The sequence below is a fragment of the Gobius niger genome (assembly GCF_951799975.1).
Source record: "Gobius niger genome assembly, chromosome: 21".
NCBI classification, from domain to species: Eukaryota; Metazoa; Chordata; class Actinopteri; order Gobiiformes; family Gobiidae; genus Gobius; species Gobius niger.
The window spans coordinates 17,656,720-17,676,898 of record NC_136872.1 but is presented as its reverse complement, the minus strand read 5'-3'; the positions used below and the strand labels follow the sequence as shown (position 1 = coordinate 17,676,898).

At 41.0% G+C, this 20,179-nt stretch overlaps 2 protein-coding genes and 1 long non-coding RNA gene across 4 annotated transcripts in view; all 3 read left to right on the top strand.

Moving 5' to 3' along the window:
* The first annotated feature begins 3,848 nt into the window (after positions 1 to 3,848).
* On the top strand, positions 3,849 to 6,978 carry LOC306980567. Its single transcript, XR_013794028.1, has 3 exons — positions 3,849 to 3,972; positions 4,903 to 4,936; positions 6,911 to 6,978. It is a non-coding gene; the product is annotated as an uncharacterized lncRNA (long non-coding RNA).
* A 7-nt stretch (positions 6,979 to 6,985) lies between these two features.
* Positions 6,986 to 20,179, top strand: part of ndrg2 (NDRG family member 2) — a 100,497-nt gene continuing 87,303 nt past the window's right edge. For both annotated transcript variants that reach the window (XM_079579959.1, XM_079579958.1), the window contains exon 1: positions 6,986 to 6,990. The gene's annotated coding sequence lies outside the window, so the exon portion shown is untranslated. The remainder of the gene's footprint in view (positions 6,991 to 20,179) is intronic.
* On the top strand, positions 8,460 to 12,876 carry hnrnpc (heterogeneous nuclear ribonucleoprotein C). Its single transcript, XM_079579968.1, has 7 exons — positions 8,460 to 8,883; positions 10,106 to 10,178; positions 10,260 to 10,307; positions 10,391 to 10,578; positions 10,678 to 10,785; positions 12,047 to 12,186; positions 12,357 to 12,876. The coding sequence occupies exons 1-7, from the start codon at positions 8,643 to 8,645 to the stop codon at positions 12,444 to 12,446; spliced, it is 888 nt and encodes a 295-aa protein (XP_079436094.1). The 5' UTR covers positions 8,460 to 8,642; the 3' UTR covers positions 12,447 to 12,876.

The following is a 20,179-nucleotide window of genomic DNA, read 5'->3' as shown; positions in this document are numbered from 1 at the left end:
AATGCAAAATGTAGAAAACATCAATGTTTTTTTGTTTAGATTTGTGTAGACACTAACAAAAATATATGACATATTGGGCTATTGTCACATAATTGTCAGTATACTGATATTTGATGTTGGTATCATGGAAACATTTTAATTCCATGATTAGATTCTCTACAAAAGTTATAATATGTTATCTGTTTAATTATTAGTTTATTTTCATGCATTACAACCCAGGAAAAAAACGGTTAAAATGATAAATCATACCTTGCTCTTGGCTGGGGTCTTCATCTGTACATGGTCTGGAGTGATTTCTTTCAAACAAATCTTGTGCTAATTCTTCTGCACCGAGTAAAGCTCCCAACAGGACCCCTGCTGGATCTGTAATAACTGACTGCATTTTCTTGACACTCTTTATCAAAAATTCTAGGAACTTGTTTGTGTAGTATTTCCCATCCTTTTCTCTCTCAGTTTCTTCAATGGTCTTGAGCAGCTCTTGGATCTGGTGCTGGTTGTTCCTGTACGGGTCCTGGCTGTTGTTCCAGTGTTTATTATCAAACACATGAACGCGTCCTCCACATTTCTGTACCAGGGTCTTCAGAGCCTTATTCTCACTGGCCCAGTCTTTTATATTCCCTCCTTCTGGAAGGTCATCTCCATGAGTGAAGACCACAGTTGTGTAGCTCAGAGCCTCCTCAGAGAAACACTTAAGAATCTGATCTACCACGTCCTGCTCCTGTTTTGAGTATCTCTCCACTTTGTGCACGTTGAGAAAAGTGTGAGGTCCAGGGGCACACTCTTTGATACACTTCAGTATGCTATGACTCAGGTCAGGCCTTTCCAGGTCAGTGTCAAATAAACCTGGAGTGTCGATCAAACGGAGGTTTCTTCCATTTATTTTAGTGGTTTCAGCACGACATTCTTTAGTTTCATAATTTGGGAGCGCACTCTCCTTGAACCTGCCTTTCTCTCCATATATAGTATTCGCCAGGCTGCTTTTTCCCGCTCCAGTTTTACCAAGTATCACAATCCTCAACGTTTGTTTTTCTAGAAAGTACAGATAGATAAGTTAAATATAGCATGACAAATCTGTATACATTTAAAAAAATATATATATATATTTTGTTAATGTGTTTATGACCGTAATAGAGCTTGACATATAGAGTATATTTATGCCAAACAATGTTTTTGCTTTGTTTTTTCACATTCCCATGGTTCAAATGGTTTTCACCATAAGATATGATATATAGTATTTTTACTTTCTAATCAATTTGGTATAAATCTAGGTTAGGCACAAAATCCAATCAAACAAAGTGAAAATGTTTGAGTTCACAAAATACAAACATTTGGTAGTTCATGTCTGTCACAGTCTGGATGTAAAGTGGAGGAAGTTTATGAGCGCAAACAGGCCTGGAGACATTTGAACAGTCAATACAGTTTTCAGGGCGTTGATCATTCAGAGTCTGGCGAAACTTCCACATGAAGAGAGTTGAATAACCTCGGCTACATGAAGCACTAACAATCAACGCACAGACAATGTAACTCGTTGACCAGAGGCCACAAGTCGTGTCAAATGTTCCAATTTGACAGTGCGGTGAAAGGTCAGTAGATATTTATATATATATATATATATATATGATTCTCCATCAGTTCATGTTATTACTTATACAACCTTTAAATACATCAGCACAGACAAATATGACAGTGTCTAACTCACCCTCCATGATTTATGTGAAGCGTATGTGAAGTGCAGCAACAGTCTTTTGCATAGACTGTCTTTTGTCTAGTGGCGCAGCTACTGAGTTAGATGCAGTTTCTCTTTTGCACTTGGTGATGTCGCTGAGAGGTGGGGCCTGGTCTTAAAGTGATAGTCTGGAAGTCTAAATGTATGACAATGTGCAAAAATCAACCACCTGGTCTTACATTTTGAAGTAAAGTGAGTAATCGGGGCAGACTGGCCATATGTTAATCTGGAAGAGCCGGTGGCCCAAGAGCACTGGGTCAATACGGCCATCGGTCACTGTATCTGCCTCTCAATGTTCTCCTTAAACACTTTTTTACAAGTAAAATAATAATATTAAGGATGAAACCCCTAAAGTTCATTTTTATACTGCAAAAATGTAGATTTTTATTTTTGATACAGATTTATTTATGATTAAAATTTGCTCGGGTAATGTGTGCCAAATCAGTTGAGAGAGTGAAAGAATGAGTTAAAATCCATCCATCAGTCAATCAAACAATCAATCAATCAATCAATGAATATTTAAAGCTAAATGTTATGGATATAAAATTTTGCTAGAATCAAGATAATAGTGATCATGAAAGTCCTGTCTAAATGTTGACAATCATGCCAAATATTACATGTCTATAGATATCGAAATGTGCATTAAATTATTATCATAATAATAATAATAAACTAGTATTCTAGTCTTTAATCTTCCAGCGTCCTCTCCGTGGACTTTAGGATATTGCAAAGTTCATTAACAGAGCCCTCCTGAGGATTTGTGCTGTGCCAGGGAGGGTTGTTTTTTGGACTTCATGAATGTTGATGTTGCCTGGTGTTTGTTCTTTATATTTATTTATTTATGTATTTAGTTATTCAGTTATTCATTCCCTTCTTGGTGGTTCCAAGGGCTCTAACATTCACTGGAATAGTTGATGTTTTAAATTCCCACATTCTCTCAGCCTTGATTTCAAGATCTGTATATTTGTTGATCTTCTCTGAAGTTTTGACAGAGGTGTTGATGTGAAGAGGCACAGCCATGTCTATGAGGAGGCAGGTTTATTCGTTCTCATTCTTCAGCACTATGTCAGGCCTATTTGCTGTAATCTTCCAGTTACAACAATGGTTTCATTGAATTTACCACACAATCTACACCAGGGGCCCCCAGCTAAATCAGCTTGAGGTCCGCAAACTTTACTTTCGTGACATTGGACATCCATTGCTCTTAAAAGATTGTCTAATGAATCAATAATTTTGCCATTCCAATTTATCTTATTTAAATGTTAATACAATTGTTCAGATCATTGTTGATTCAGTTTTTGGTCTTCTCCTGCCTGGTTTACTCTATGGGGAGACTTGCCATGGATTTTTTTTTTTTTTTTTTCCATTTTACCCTCAGTTGCTGAAGTGCTTGTTGTTTTGCTTTGGGCCTGTTTTCAATGAGCAAATTCTGTTTGTCTCACTTTCTGATGGAATCATTGCAGGTTGTCTTGATTCTCTCGCTGATTTGAAGGAATGAAACCCTTGCTTTTGTCACAGTCTTTGTCTTTATTATTATAATGATTGATATGATGATGCTTATTATTATAATGTAAATAAATGATAGTTTATTTACATGTTGTTGTTTCTTTTACCTTTATACGTTTGTCTCTGTCGTCACTTCTATTATTCTTCATTATGTTTTAATAAATTCTTTATAATATGTTGTCTACATTACAATAAATAAACACATGTGGGAACGTGAAGCTCCACCAATCAAAAGCCTCGTAGTAGGTCATGTGACTACCGAGCATTCTGGGTAATGTAGTTCTAGTACGAAGGCTCGCAGTTAAACTGTATTTTTTCATAAACTAGATCGATCTCATACGTGCTATTTTCACCTGCATCTGACTTTGAGGTCGCTTTATAGCCACATAGCTGGATTCAGCCCAAGCTGACGTAGTTACGGAGTTAAAGACTTTATTCGAAATCAATACGGTCTCAAAGGATGGGGAATTTTACTTCCGGACCGGAGACGAGGCGGGACTGTGGAGATCGATTATTGGACATCGTCTTCGACCAATCCGTGATCACCATTCTCTACCTCACTGTCCAATGAGAACGAGAGGATCCAGTCGTGGGCGGGTCCATTTTCCTGTGTGTCTGCGCCGCCGCCATTTTGTGCCTACTGCTCAAGGTGATACGATCAGCTCCTAAACTCCATGCGGACCTTTTCTCATGCTAGTAAAACACCGCTGAAATTTGCCCATTTTTAATCTTAGCTCCTGGTGAGTATTTTTCCAACGAGATTTTTTCCCACTATTTTTAATTTTTCCAGACTTTGAGTCTCTTTGGAGCATTTTTGTTTACATTTTTATGCTTTTTTTTCTCCTCTTGGCTGGTAGCTACTCTTCTTGACTGTTGCTTTTGTTGCGTTCATTTTGTGCTAGCAAATGTGAGCTTCCCAGTGTCGATTTTTAAACATTTTTGGCTTGTTTTTTTTTCCTTTTTTAGTTGTGTGTCTGTATATTTTCGGAATTTTCCATCACTGTGAAGTCTTTTTATGCTAGCATTATTTTGCAGGGCGAAAAACATGGAGCCTCTTGTTCTAGATGTTTCTTTGCACACGTCGCAGCCTACGTTTTTTAACATCATTTTTAACGCTTTTTTCTGACATCTTTTAGGTTTTTGCACGTTTAACACGACGCCTTGACAACTATGAGTCACATGAAACGTATTTTTATTTTTACTTGGTGCAGATGGAGGGTGATGTCATTTTGATTGTTTCTTTTTATCCCTGAACTGAAGCATGAATCGTTTTTCTTTGCATTGGGTAATTCCAAACATTATGTTGTATATTTTTTTTACATCCTATATATCTGCAGTGCTGAGTTTAGATGCAATTTGAATAAACCTTTTGAACCCCTGCTGCAGTTGTACCTGTCCCAGTGTCCTTCTGAATAAGCCTGTTTAAGCTGCAGCTCCCTGGAGTTTTGGACCTGACTTTTAATAGTAACATCTCTGTGGCTTTATGTGTAATGTGAGTCCAATACCACAGAGACAACAAAACCACCCTCTTATGTATATTCACCCATATCTCATCTGGTCTTTGAAATGAAAGAGCTAGTACATTTTTTTAACCATTTTCTACCTCTTTTCAGCGAGTCTTGCCATTATCAAACTTCTAATTTGATCTTTTTTTTGTTTTTTCTGTGTAGTTTTTGAAGCCACTTTTTTGAGAATCGGCGAATCGTAAGTTGATCTCTACCTTTTTTCCCCCCCCACAACTTTTACTTTTTGGAAACAACTGTTTTCTCCTCTCCTGATTTTGTACCATTTCCCCTTGTACTTTTACAAGCCACTAGTAGCATGTAGTACTTTTGCTGTAGAAATGCAGCTGCCTTTTTCTTTTTTTCTTTTTTAGGTCTTAACAAAAGAATATCTACATTTTTCAGGCGGTCTTCTTCCTCCTTCATCCAGACTCTGATTGGCCTAGGAGTGTTTTTCATTTCTATTTTGTAGACACATCTTTTTATAACCAGTGTGCATGAAACCTGAACCACATCTAATTTAATGATGCTCTCTACTGCTGGGGTTTTGCAGCATTTTTTTCTCCCTGGCAGTGAGTTTGTGGTGCTCCCCCATATTACTCAAGCATGACTTTGCTGCGTCAGTGGCTACTACTAACTCCAGGACAAGCACAATCCACAGATAAACTATTATCACACACTAAAGCTTTAATAGACTTTTTATCAATTCCTCTTTTAAGAGTCATTTTTTTCTTTCTTTTTTATTGGAGCAAATATACACTGTGGTTCTCTGCCTAAATATAAATGACGCAGAGGATTGTGCTTCAGTCAAAACACCAACACAAACACATAATTAGAATTAGCTTAATAAAAGTATATCAACCTTTATGAAAAAGCATTTCCCCTTATGTGAAACATTGGCGTCTCGTCTTATTGGGTTGTTCATGAAGCTTTAGAATCCTTATTCAGATATTATTTTACTATAAAAGTGAAAGGCCCTATACCTGATTTTATTTATTTTTTTCATTTCAAACAATGAAAGTGGAAGCCACTAAATTGAAATGTTGGGGATACAAACTCATCCCTAATCTTCCTAACATTTGTAGCATCCCAATTCTTAACAGGGACATGTTTATAGGCACATTTCACGACTTGCAGGGTCACTTTTCAGGGTCACTTTCACAAGAATGCTGGAAAACTCACCTCCAAGTTCATGAAATTGATACAAATGCTTTATAATTAGATCTACAGTGTTTTCCCCACACATGTCTCAGCTTACAATATACTTGATGAAGACAAAACAAATTTCATTCCATAACTAGAAAAGAAATCAGGTATAGGTCCTTTAATAATAAGCCCCTAAGCTGACTGAGAAAGGAACATAGACAGGACTGAATCTGCCAACCCAGAGGAACAGGAAGAAATTGTACTTGTAAAGACTTGTTCTGACAGCTAGTTTTGCAAATATTGTGCCAAAATGGTCAGAGAAGTTTAGAATAAAAGGCCCTGTCTGCTTATTCTCTACAGGCAAATTCCACCTCCTCACCACAATGAATGACAACTATTCCCCGAGTGTTAGAGCAGATCTTCTTCCTCGCTGTCAGTCACCAAGCACTCAACACGTCCAGCTTAGATACCACAGGCCAGCATTCTAACAGATACAGCCAAAGCCTGTGTAATCTACACCGGGAGCCACAGATGCCACTGCAGACGCTTTTAGCATCTGGGCGGTGGAATTAACTTAAGAGGGGGAAAAAGCTCCCAGGAAATGGAGAATTAGAGCTCTCAAGACAGGTTTGCCCTGCCTGTCATGATTCCAAATAAGCCCCAATGTTTTGAGGGCAAACATGTAAAAAATTATGGACTGATACAGCCCCCTGGTGGACATAGGAAGTGCTTACATGGCCTCAAAAGGGATGGGCATACATAAAGTAGATTACAATACAAAACAATATGATAAATAACAACTATTTGACACAGAACAGCGTGAATGGATGTACAGGTGCACTAGACCAACCAGTGACGGCACCTCATGGAGCTTATGTCTTTATCACTGCAAAGGAAAACTCTATAATTTCCTTGCAGGCTTTGTTCTACATTCTATCTATTCTATTCTGCTTCTCTTGTCTGGAGTTTTCCCCCCAGACAAAATGTCTAATAAGATGAGGAATTCATCATAGCAGTCTTTTCTTTTTAGCCTGTGGCCACCTTCAACCGATTCAGACAGACTTCTCCACCAACCCCCAAACAGACACAATGGAGTGAGTTTCTACACAACCCTAACCAAGTTCAAGTGTTGTTCCCTCCCTGAAAAATGTTCTGACTTTGATCTGACAATACTACTCTAGACGTAGAGCTGGAGTAGTGTGTTTATTTCAACAGTGGCGACTAAACGGTTGTGGCCAGTGAAGGCTTCAGTAAACAGGCATAGACAACACAGTGGTTCTCAACTGGAGCCACTGTCACCTTTTGATGACAAGCTGGGATCTTAGTGTTTGACCTCTTAACCCCCACCTGAACCAAGCACATTTTCTCCAGGTATCGGGGCAATATCCAAAATCTATAAGCTAAATAAACTGTCAAAATATGCTGAAAACGAGACATAAACGAAGATGAAAAAGCGTCAAAAACTTGACAACACATGGAAACACAACAAGGATCAGTTTTGTTGTTATTCTGGCCTATAGGCTGTAAGAAGTTTTTAGATTTGGGTAAAGCCGAAATCGAGAAAATCTCCTTTAAAGTGGGGGATAAGAGGTTAAAATAATGAAAGAAACTGCAACCCACTGAAAATGATTCAACAATGGAAATTTGGGACTCCCGACCAGTTGAGCACCACTGCACTGCATTATGATTATTACTAGTATCTTTGCATGTTCTGGATGAAGTGCCAATAGTCATAGCAGTGATATATGTGTATCAGAAATGGTAAGATAAAGGGTGGCCCTCAGGCTTTTTACTACAAGTTTACTTATTCCACTCAATTCATACATCAAAAACTAAAATTTTATTGTGAGACAGAGCTGCATTTACAAGAACAGGCCACCATTTTTCCATACTGAGATATGTTCTTACCTGAGCTTAGACGAGTTGATGTGTACCTGTCTGGTCTTTACATGTGCGCTCAGTCATGCAAAAAGACCAAAGATGTTGTTAGCATTTAGCCTTTCCTCCTCTCCTCTATTTGGTCAAAGGGGGTGAAGTTAGTAGCGACTAAGCTCTTCCACGTTGTCCCTATTTAAATACGCCAGGTACACATCAACTCATCTAAGCTCAGGTAAGAACTTATCTTGTATGGGAAAATGGTTCATTTAAGGTGCATTATGCAACTGATTATGCAAAACACAAACAAACTGATATAGATGTGTACGTTTTTGTGACCCAGTGGCTGAATATGTGGTCACCTTTACTTTCGATCTCGGTGACCTCTAGAACCTTCCAGGATCAATTGTTCCGTAGGTTCTCTGGTTAGAGTGTCTGTCAGCATTACAAACCTACCAGAAACTCTAAAAACAATTGACCCTGGAGCCACTGTGTTGGAAAGTAAGCTTTTCACATACAAAGTTCCATAATGTACCTTTTTAAGGATCCAAGCCTAAATAAAGGTATGGAGAACAGTTTAAACCTCTCATAAACACATGTTAACACTTCAACATGGGAAAAAAGTTTGACCAATTTTGATTATTAGTACTAGTCTTGTCCATTTACCACTCTGCAGATAAACTTTAGACATTCACATTTTACTCAAAAGTAAAGCCTGCTTGACTACTGAAGCTACAATGGGTTTAAATAGCTGTTTGTGTTTAACAATTAAACTGCTGTTCTCTTTTAGGCATCCAACCTGTAACCAAGAGATCACAATTTAGGCAAATGTCAGAGCATCTTTCAACCTATTCACTGTTCGTAGGAGATCCATCCAGTCCAGCCTCATGGCAAGCAACGTCACCAACAAGAACGACCAGCACTCCTTGAACTCCCGCGTGTTCATCGGGAACCTCAACACGCTGCTGGTCACCAAGACGGACGTGGAGAACATCTTCGCCAAGTACGGGAAGATCGTGGGCTGCTCCGTGCACAAGGGTTATGCGTTTGTGCAGTACGCCAACGAGAGGAACGCCCGGTGCGCCGTGGCCGGGGAGGACGGGCGGGTCATCGTTGGACAGGTGCTAGGTGAGAGGAAGCGGGACAGCAGCTCATTTCGCATAGACATTTGCAAAAAAAACTACTGGCATATTGTTGGGAAAATCTCCTCTTCAGCCATCTTGTCTTTGTGGCTAATGCCTGGCAGTGTGTCGAACTGAAGGCCTTTAAAGGAATTCTGCCACCATTTATCCATACGGACATATGTTCTTACCTGAGTTTAGACAAGTTGATATGTACCTGTCTGGTCTTTGTGCTTGCGCTCAGTCACACAAAAAGACCAAAGATGTTGTTAGCATATGGCCTCTTCTCTTCTCCTCAATGGGGCCCAAACAGGAGTGAAGTTACAAGCGACCAAGCTGTTCCATGTTTCCCCTAGTTAAGTACGGTTACGTGAGTAGTTACACAATCCAAGTGTAGTTACACAAAATTAAACATGTCGATTTTTTTGCACAAACGCTAACAACATCGTTGTTGTTTTTGCATGACTGAGCGCACGCGCAAAGACTAGACAGTTACGCATCAACTTGTCTAAGCTCAGGTAAGAACATATCTCCATATGGAAAAACGGTGCCCATCCATCCATTTTCTTCTGCTTTATCCGGGGCCAGCAGTCTTGCCCAGACTTCCCGATCCACGCACACCACCTCCAGCGACACCAGGCCAGCTCGGAGACATAGTCCCACCAGCGTGTCCTGGGCCTTCCATGAGGCCTTGTCTTAATAGGACATGCCTGGAACACCTCCTGCGGGAGGCGACCAGGAGGCATCCGAAACAGATGCCCGAGCCACCTCTGCTGGCTTCTTTCGACGTGAAGGTGCAGCGACTCTACTCCAAGCTCCTTCCGGGTAACTGAGCTCCTCACCCGATCTCGAAGGGTGCGCCCAGCCACCCTGCGAAGGAAACTCATTTCGGTCTTGCCCTTTCGGTCATTACCCAAATCTCATGACCATAGGTGAGGGTGGGAACGTAGATCGATCTGTAAATCAAGAGCTTTCCCCCCGACTCAGCTCTCTCTTCACCCCAACAGTCCGATACAGCGACCGCGTCACTGCTGACGCCGCACCGATCCGTCTATCGATCTCATGCTCCATCCCTCACTCGTGAACAAGACCTTGAAAAACGGTGGCCTGTTCCTTTAAATCTGACTTAATTCTACCTGTATAAGCCAAATTGTTTTACAAATGAAGCCAATGCAAGCTTTTCGTTTCCACTGATTTCTATATTTTCTGTGCTTTCTGTCCCTCTGCAGACATTAATTTGGCCGGAGAGCCCAAGCCGGTGAGACCAAAGACAGGGAAGCGCTCTGCATCAGACATGTACAGGTGGGTTTGACCTCCTGCAACATCAACAGTTTTTTTTTTTTTTATCATTATCACCTTTAAAATAAAGTTCTCTGCCCACAGCTCCTCCCTCGATTATGACTACGACTTTCAACGAGACTATTACGATCGGTAGGTAACACATAGTATTTCCTATTTTTCACCCTGAATTCATTGTGTATTCAGTTGCATTGTTCCTTTCTCTTGTATTTCAGCGTGTACACCTACCCGTCCCTGCCCCCCGTGCCCTCTCTGCCCCTGTCCCGCTCCGTGATCCCGTCCAAGCGCCCCAGAGTCAGCATGAGCGGAGGAGGAGGAGCAGCAGCAGCAGAAAGGAGCCGGCGAATCAGAAACAGCTTCTCGTCGTCCTCCAGGGGGAGCCCTCGCATCTCACACACCCCAAGTAAAGTATTCTATTACACGCTTTAACCTCAAGGTGTGAAAAGAAACTCCCGCAAACGTACATCCTCATACGTTTCTGATGATTCTTCTCTCTTTCCAGTAAGGATAGACGACTTGAAGTCCGTGAAAAGAGAACTCACTCAGATCAAACTCAAAGTGGACTATCTCCTGGAGAGTTTGGAGCGAATGGAAAACAGCAAGAAGTCAGGTCAGCGGACAAGCTTGCACTTTTGTAGAATACGTTTACCGTATTTTCCGGACTATAAGTCGCGACAAAGTATAAGATGCACTAGCCATAAATTGCCTAATGAAGATAAAAACAACAGGCTGAATAGGCGCACGGAATGCTAACATAACACATTGATGGTTAGCTACATGAAGCATAAACACCAATGTCACATAAACAGATAACTATAGCATAAAGAACATACCAAACCCACGATCTCACTCCAAATATCTTCAACCTCGGTGTCACTTCTGAACAATCGCCATGGTAACTGCGTCGTTGACAAGCCTCTCCCGGCAGCACCTTTTTCAAGCTCTCATTTGCAAACCCCTTCCTCCAGCTGGGGCCATCTAGCTTTTAGCCCATGATTAGCTTTGATCTGTTTTGTTCATTGCCGTAAGAGCAACCTCCGCTTTTTACCAGTCCCAAACTTTTTCTCCTGCTCGATTAGCCTGCAGTGCCCTCTAGTGGCATGTGGCATTAATCGCTGTGGAGTATAAGACGCACCCCCAGCCAAATTATGAAAAGTGCTACTTATAGTTCGGAACATACTTTTAATCGAGGTGAAATTAGGTTATATCTTTGTTGCCTCTGATGATTAAAATGTACATACTGGCATTTAGAAGGATTTTATCTCTTACCACCTGCCTCAACTGAGCGCATTGTCTCCAGTTGGACTTTACCCAAATAAAGCTTCTTGATTGGAGAGCATCAGTGTAATACCTCATTTGAAAGAAAACTGATTAGAATTTTTGTTTTGTCACATTTTTGGCATGTGTTCATCTCTTTTTATAAATCAAAAAAGCATTGCCCACTCAAGTAGCCGATGTCCAATTTTTAATCAGGATGGTGATAACGTTTCGGCGTGAGCCTTCATCAGATCATTCTTTTTTCATCTTAGAACCACATCATGTGGTTCTCATGCCGAAACGTTATCATCCTGATTAAAAATTGGACATCGGCTACTTGAGTGTGAGATGCTGTTTTGATTTCTGAAGATTTTCCTCAACATCTGCACCTCTGAGAGTACTTCTGGTGTGCGTTGCTTCTATTTTTTCATTCATCTCTTTTTATGTCACGTTTTTGTTGTGTTTTTGTAGTTTTTGTTGGTAGCTTTTGTCTTTCGTTCTTGCGTTCTCATCCAACTTTTTTGTCACTTTTTGTTTGCCTGCTCGGTTCAGGTTTAAGAGGTTTTTAAACACTTGAAAGAAATGTTTAAAAAATGACGTCTTGTTTCAAACAGATGCGAGGACTACGGCCGCAGAACCCGGCGAGGTGTCTCCATCCTCTTCGTATAAACGCGAGGACGGGCCACACCAGGATGAGACCCACGACCTGAACTCCGAGGAGGAGGCGGACCTGCTGATGGAAGAGCCACAAGAGGTGAGCTCCAGCTAAAACCCCAAACTTAGACAGTGTTCTGCCTAACTTCATGACCTGTTGTTTTCCCTCTCTGTCCTCTCTCCTTCTCCCATAAACACAACCCGGCCCTTAAAAGTCATATTTTGATTTACCGACGCACATATCATCTGCTTTGTTTTTATCTCCTGCAGCTAAAGGCCAACGATGCCGAGGAAGAGGAGGAAGTTGAACGCGAGGAAGGCGAGGACGACGGGGACAGCGCCAACGGAGACGAGTCATAAACATTATTATTAACAGCGATGTGACGATGTTGACTTCGCATCACACACTACGGTCAAATCCCCAGACGAGACCAAGCGGACGCCATTTTGAGATCTTTGATATTTTTACCTCAATTACTTTTGCATTTGTCGGTTGTAAGTAAAATGACTGGAGCTGATTCGGTAAAGGAAACTGTTGTAGTGCTGCGCCGTGACCAGCAGAGGGCAGTGCGTCTGTAAAAAAAAAAAGAAAAAAAAGGAAAAGATTGAAACGTTAAATGCCATTTCACAAATACAACTTCCCCGAGCATGGATCATTACTCACGTGAAGATGAAAAGGTTTTGAAAGGGTTTTTTGTTATGACTTTTACCGTTTATTTTACTGTAAGGCAGTGCGAATAAATGTTTATCTGTCGTTTTCATGTTTGTATCAAAAGCACTGGTTAAACTCAATAAATATGTTTCTAAGTTAGCAGTGTTTTGACATCTCTTTATGACATCCACCAGTTTTATATGTATGTTTTTATCAGAAATTATCTAATTATTATCTGAATTTATTTTGACGCTAACAAAAGCTGACATTTTAAAACAGTAAACATGTTTCACTGTATCTGTAGTTTCATCTATTGGGCGATAACCCCCACACCATTAGCCTCTTACTTAACCGAGTACATTTTATCCAGTTCAGCTTTATCCCAATCTAAAAGCTTCTCGACTGGAGCTTACAGCCTATAGGCCAGGGTAACGTCTCATTTGAAAGCTAAGACCTACAAAATGGAGTTAAACAGATCTTTTCCCTGTTGCCGTGTTGTCACTTTTATCACTTTCTTTTTCATCTCATTTTTGCAGCTATTTTGTTGCTTTTTTGTCACATTTTTGCTGCATTATCATCACTTTTTTGTCACATTTTTGCCCCTTTCTTGTTGCTCTTTTGATGTTTCGTTTTTTTGCTTTTTTATTGCATTTTTGTCAGGTTTTTTTGGGTCACTTTTTGAAACTTTTTGTTGCATTTTCGTCCTTGTTTTCTTATTTTTCCCCCTATTTTTCAAGAAGCTTTTAAAACTGGAGCTAATGCTTAATAGGCGTAATAATATCAGGAGTACTTTGACATCTGACATCCTTATATATCGGATATGTCGAACTACTCCTGGTATGATTACGCCTAACAATATAGTTAAGCGTTAGAAAATCCACATGGTTTTATTTTGTGTAACTTTACTTGGATCGTGTAACACTTCACGTAACCATATGTAAATAGGGAAAACATGGAAGAGCTTCGTAGCTTCTATCTTCACCTCGTTTGGAGTTATAGAGGAGAGGAGTAGAGGCTAAATGCTAATGCCGTCTGCAGTGTTTCCGTGACTGAGGGCAGACATAAAGACCCGAGAGTTACAAATGAACTCGTCTAAGCTCAGGTAAGAACATATCTCCATATGTAAAAACGGTGTTCTATTCCTTTAAGAGGTTAAACTTGCCATAACATTTTAGTGAATGCATTTCCCTGAAAAGCTAAAGAGTCGTGTCCTGAAGCACAAAGGCACAATTCCGTTTCCAATTTGGCTTCAATTACATTTAATAGGATATTGTATTATTCATCCACTCTCCACACTCTGGGGATGGCAAACTATTTTGTAGCCACACCACTCAGCGGTCGAAGTGGATGAAGTGACTTGCCCAGAGACACAATGACATTGTATAGGCGTTTTTCTATGGGAGCTGAGATAGTGCCAGTTACAGTCACATCTTGCTTTTTTGTGGTGACTCTAGGTTTGGGCAGTTTCATTTGTGGATATCTCGCTGTATTTGTCAAAGGCCTGCAGCACCTCCTCCACAAAATCTGATTATTCTTCCATCCATACATGATGAAAGATACGTCTGTGCAATATTAATCAAAAGTCCTCCTGTCCCCCCCCCCATCCGTCTGTGGCCCATTTGTGTGAACCATCATGTGACTCGCCATGGTCCGTTGCCATTCGCCCTTTAGCATGTCCCGCAGCTCCCGCCACGGTTCAGAAGACGGCCTTATTGATCCACGCGTTTTCTCCCTCCCTGATTGTGCATTCATTACGGCGCTCCACGGCCTCCATAGAACACCACTGTAATGTGTATTAATGAGGCAGGAAAATCAATTCTGTTAGTTCATCTCTAATGGAGTGGTGTGGACAAACAGAGCTGTGCGTGAATGGACCCCTGTTTTCTTTAACATCTCTGCATCAGGCCCTAACACACTATATGCCTGCTATCCTTCCTCATTAAGCCATGAGAGCAGGAGTGGTTGTAGAATGTAGAAGTGTCTTGCCAAAGCACACAATGGCAGACTTGGGTGAGCTCAAAACAGCCTCTGGTGTGTGTTTTAAATGTTGTTTTTTCATTGCCGCGAATATCTGTGTTTACGACACACTAAAGGAGGAAAATCAATATCTTTTAACAGGCTTCCAACAGTGGGAGGAAAAGGTTGTGAACCCTTTAGAATTTCTCTCATTTCTGCCTAAATTGGTCATCAAATGTGGGCTGATCTTTATCAAAATCCTCCAAGAGCTTATTAGACAAGTGTTTGTAGACATTTAAAGTCAGTTGTGAGCCAACCTGAAGTAACAATCACTGAGATGTGGCAACAATTGTCTCTTGTTGAGAAGCATTGTCTGATGCCTCGCTCAAAAGAGCTCTCTGAAGACCTACCATCAAGAAATGTTGAATTGTATAAAGGTGAAAAAGGTTGCAGAGCCATCTCTAAAAGTCTTGATGTTTGTGAATCCACGGTCAGAAAAACTCTGACTCCAAGGAGGGGCCGTCCTGTAAAGATGACTCCAAGGGCACAGAGCAGAATATTCAATGAGGTAAAAAAGAACCCTAGAGTGTCAGCTAAAGACTTGCAGAAATCACTGGCACATTTAGTTTAGTTTATTTGTTTATTTGAGCAGGATACATTCTGGAGTGGGCTGAAGCAAGAAGCTTATGAGCGCCTACCCCCCAACATTGCTGTTGACACGTCTACAATATGTAAAACATTGAACAAGAATGGGGTTCATGGATGAACGCTAATGCTGTCTAAAAAATCCCCATTGCTGCACGTTTGAAGTTTGCGAAAGATGCTCCAAAATATTCTGCCGTCTTATGAAATCAAAGTTGAATTGTTTGGGCGGAACACACAACGTCATGTGTGGAGTAAAAATGGAAAAGCACACTGACATCTAAACCCTCTCCCCACTGTGAAGTATGAAGCAGGGAGAATCATGGTGTGGGGCTGTTTTGGTGCCTCAGGGCCTGGACAACATGCTTATCAATAGAAAAATATCAATATATTTTGCAGAAAAATCTAAGACATTCACAGGACAGTGCGGAATAAGTAAGTGAACCCCTGGATTAAATGGCTGGCTGACCTTCTTTTGCAGCAATAACTGTGGTTTCAGATTAGTCGTGCACAACGATCAGGATGAATCTTGGACCTCTTCCTCTTTACAAAACTGTTGCAGTTCAGCGAGATTCCTGGGTTCACTCACTTATCCCTCGCTGTCCTGTGAATGTTGCAGCCAATAAAACATGATAAAATGGAAATGTTTGGGTGGTATTAGTTTAAGCAGACACTGTTTACTCATTCTTGTGATTTTAATAAAGATCAGACCACATTTTATGACCAATTTAGGCAGAAATGTAAGAAAGTCCAAAGGGTTTACACACTTTTTCACCCACTGAACATGTTTTGCTTGTGAATAGCTTTATGTTTGGACATGCTTGAGGGATGGGTCAAACGCAGAGGAACTTTTTACGGGGCTAATAAACTCGGGCTTGATTACGCTCTCTCGTCGTAAATCTCCTTTGACGGACGTTCAGTGTGACCGGTCTGAAGGCTATAATTGCCATCCATTTGTTCCCAGCACCTGTGTCCCTGCAGAGCGTTCAGCTGGCACCTCAACAATGCCATTAGCTCGACTTGTCACTGACGTGTTTGCAATCAAAGCGTCCATTATTCAACAGATGGCTAATTGCGCATAGTAGTGCAGTAAAAAGCGACAAAAAAAGATTGGGTGATAGTGAGAGTTGGGCCAGGTGATGCTGTTCTCGCTGTAAGGCAGAGGGAGGTGAAAGAAGAGACGACTGGGGTGACAGAGATAAATAGATTTACTTTCCCACTGGGAGCTCTGTTTTATTCAAAGGTGCAGTGTTGGAAGGATCCATCATGAAAGATGGCCGGTCTGGCCTCTGTAGATCTCAGGCTTGTGTCATCATCAATCCAAGTCTTCTTCATGGGGAAAGAGGTTTTTTCTTTAACAAATATAGATATAGAATACTGGCACTCTCGTGTCCCCTTTTCTCATTTGTTTGATTTTGCTTGTAGCTAATAGATGGGTGGTTCTCAAGTGGGATACCTTCAGGACCCATTACCCTAAAAGGACAAGCCGTGATCCAAAAAGGTTTTATTGAACATGCAGTAGCTAGGCCTTTAAGACTTAGTTATGATCAAAACAACCCAATAACAATACTTTGAGCAGACTCCGGTAGTGTTTTCATGCAGTTTCAGATGGAAAAGATTGGGGAATCCAATAGGCTCGCAACCCACGGAAAATGGTTCCGCGATCCGCCAGGTGAGAAACACTGTTTTAGACGATGTGTTCAGGTTCCCCCACAAAATTGTAACTCCTCTCATCACTCTGCTCGGGGAGAGTGGAGAAATATTTGCACTCAGATTAGTCAGGCTTACTTAGATCATTTTACTAAAACAAAGGTTTTTAAATAACGGTTGAATACAGGACGATGAGCGCTCTAGTGTTCCCAAAGAACCCAAAACTTGCACAATAGACTAGCTTGGCATGGCTTTAACCTCTTAACACCCGCCTTAACAGTGCTTTTTTCCAGTTGAGCTTTACCCAAATCCATAAGGTAAAGCCTAAAGGCCAGTGTAACACCCGATTTTTTCCTTTCGTTGTCATCACTTTCTTGACATTTTTTTCCATCACTTTATTGTTGGGTTTTCATCATATTTTTGACATATTTTAATCGCTTTTTGTTGCTTTTTGTTGCTCTTTTGTGGCTTTTTCTGGGTGTACTTTTTTCCTCATATTTTTTACTGTAAATATTTGTACATGTTTCTGTGTGCGGCACTTTGGCCAGCTGTACAGTTCTTAAAGTGCTTTATAAATAAAGTTGGTATGGTATGGTCTATTGTTGCTTTTTTGTTGCTCTTTTTGGCTTTTTCTGTCATGTTTTTGTCACTCTTGTTGCATTTTCGTCCTCGTTTATGTATCATTTTTGTTGCTATTTTGACACTCTTTTCAAGAAGCTCTTAGATATGAGTAAAGCCACACTAGAGAAAATGTGCTTGGTTCAGGTGGGGGTTAAGAGGTTAAGATCTGTAAAGGGTCTTAAGGGTCTTTGACATTGAAGTCAGCGGCAACCTCAGAAGGCGCATTGGGCAAAACAAGATTTTAATTTAGTTGCTTTTTATATTTCTCTCTATTTGAGGATTTCTTTTCTTCAATATATAGTTACAGCTAATCTTGTCCATGTCATTCATCTCATTTCCAAAACATCAAAGCTGTAAAGGTCTTTTTCTGCCTGGCCGTATCACTTACCACTGTATATTTCTCATATAGGATTAGGTCTTATCCCCATCAGCCTCAAACCCTGTGCTTTGTGGGTCTGATGTTGGAGATGAGATTAGAGATGCCCCTGCAGCAGTAATCAGCCCCTCTCTGTATCTCCGTATCTCTCTCACTCTTCCCTTAATCCTTTTCTGCTCAATAGCAAAAAAAAATCTGCCTGTGCATCTGTTTCGAACCCTAATGCAGTTATGACTTTGCAGTGATTCCATTTGGCAAAGATCTTGTAAAAACACGTCCCTGTGTCCTGCCTGTGTTGTTGTCGTGTCACGGAGGCCAGTGTTTCTTGTGTCTCATAAATATTCATTTAATCCTCAGAAAGTGGGTTAGTGCTGGCTCAGATCTTTCGCTCCTTTCAAGATTGGTTTTCGAGTATAAAACTTACTACTGCAGCATAATACACACACAAACAAAGTAAATGAAGGATTTGAAATAATGATGTGAATGATGCTTCTATTTGACGACAGTAGTTCAATAGAGCAGAATTATCTTAAAACTGGAAGGTTGCTGCTTCTATCCCATAGCTGACCAGTGCAAACAAGCAACAAACTGAACATCCTGTTGACCAGGTTATTCCAGCCATGTATTTCTTCTTTCCTGATGACACGGCCAAATCTCTAGACGACAATGCCAGGGTTCATGGGGTTCACATTGTGAAAGAGTGGTTCAGGGAGACATCATTTTCACACATGGACTGGCCGCCAGAGTCCAGATCTTAACCCCGTTGAAGATCTTTGGGATGTGCTGGAGAAGGCTTTGTGCAGTGGTCACACTCCCCCGTCATCAATCCTGGTTAAAAATGAAAGACAACACTGGATCTTGTGACATTTTTTTATTTATTTGTTTATTTGGTCGGAACAGTGCATGTTAATGAACATACATGGGACTCATGCATGTAAACACGGCGCGCCTGATTGTAATCTAGGGACGGACATTGCAAATTATCCTTGGCTATAAATGTTGTAGTGTGGTACATGTTTATTGTTCACACAGGTCCCTATCAAATAAATGAATAAGTATAACCTTGGGATAATTTGCATCCATTGTCCCACACTCGCACTCTCACACACACTCCATTCATCCTGGCCTATTGTACATGTTTTCAGTGGTATAGGGGAAAACCGGACTACCTGGAGGAAACCATGGGGAGAACATGCAAACTCCACACAGAAAGGCCCCGTCCCTTCTTGCTGTGAAGCACAAGCGCTAACCGCTGTGCTACCGTGCAGTCCATTGCAGAAGCTTATTGAAAAATACCACAGCGATTGTGTGCTGTAACCAAAGCTATAGGCGTCCAACCAAATACTAGAACAGGTGTATTTCTGCGTAAAATGGAGTCCCATACATTTGAAAATAAAAAAATGAATAAACCTTCAAGGTAGAAATCAAAGGAATCATCAGCTAAAGTGACTCATTCTCATCCCTCCTCGGCTCATATCAAAATCCTGCTATGCTTTGGTTATTTCTGACATAAAGCATTCAAACTCAAAAAGCCATATGAGCCTCCTCAAAATGCTGTGCTTGAAAATGGCTTAACGTTGAAAATACCGGTGCGATATGTCGGCCAACCTACCGGCCTATACTAAGACTAACTTTGAAGTATAATAATAATAATGCATAAACCTCTTATAGCATTTTCCCAGACGGTTAAAGTTGCTTTACAATTTCATGCATTATTCACTCGCTCTCCATACTGGTAAGCTTGTTTGTAGAGATCAAAAAGTCCCACTTGGGAGAGATAACATGCCCTATATGCCCTCCATGTTGCTGTTTTGTCGTGTCACCGAGGCCAGTGCTACTTTCTCCTCATTAATATTCATCTAATCCACAGAAGCTGGGTTAGTGCTGGCTCGGATGCTGCTATTGCCAGTGAAGCCCTATAGCCTGGTTTTGCCTATGTTTCTTATGGGGGAAAACACGACTGGATAATTCACAAAACGGGGATTAGGGGGTTGGAATAGAAATAAAGCAGGAAATGTTGTGTAACGGTTTCAAAAATAGGGAAGACAGACGAGAGGAGACCGGTGTTTGACGTCAGAGCGCGTTCAAACTAGGTCAAGTTGTGATGTCACGGCCTGAAACCCCGCCCCCTCCCCCTAAGCGCAGTATAAATCCCCCTGCACCCCTCCACCGCCCCCCCTTTATGCAACTGCCGCT

Coding starts and splice junctions, on each gene's coding strand:
- hnrnpc (XM_079579968.1), top strand. CDS start 8,643: ATGGCAAGCAACGTCACCAACAAGAACGACCAGCACTCCTTGAACTCC. Junction 8,884..10,105: donor CATCGTTGGACAGGTGCTAG/GTGAGAGGAAGC, acceptor GTCCCTCTGCAG/ACATTAATTTGGCCGGAGAG. Junction 10,786..12,046: donor GGAAAACAGCAAGAAGTCAG/GTCAGCGGACAA, acceptor TGTTTCAAACAG/ATGCGAGGACTACGGCCGCA.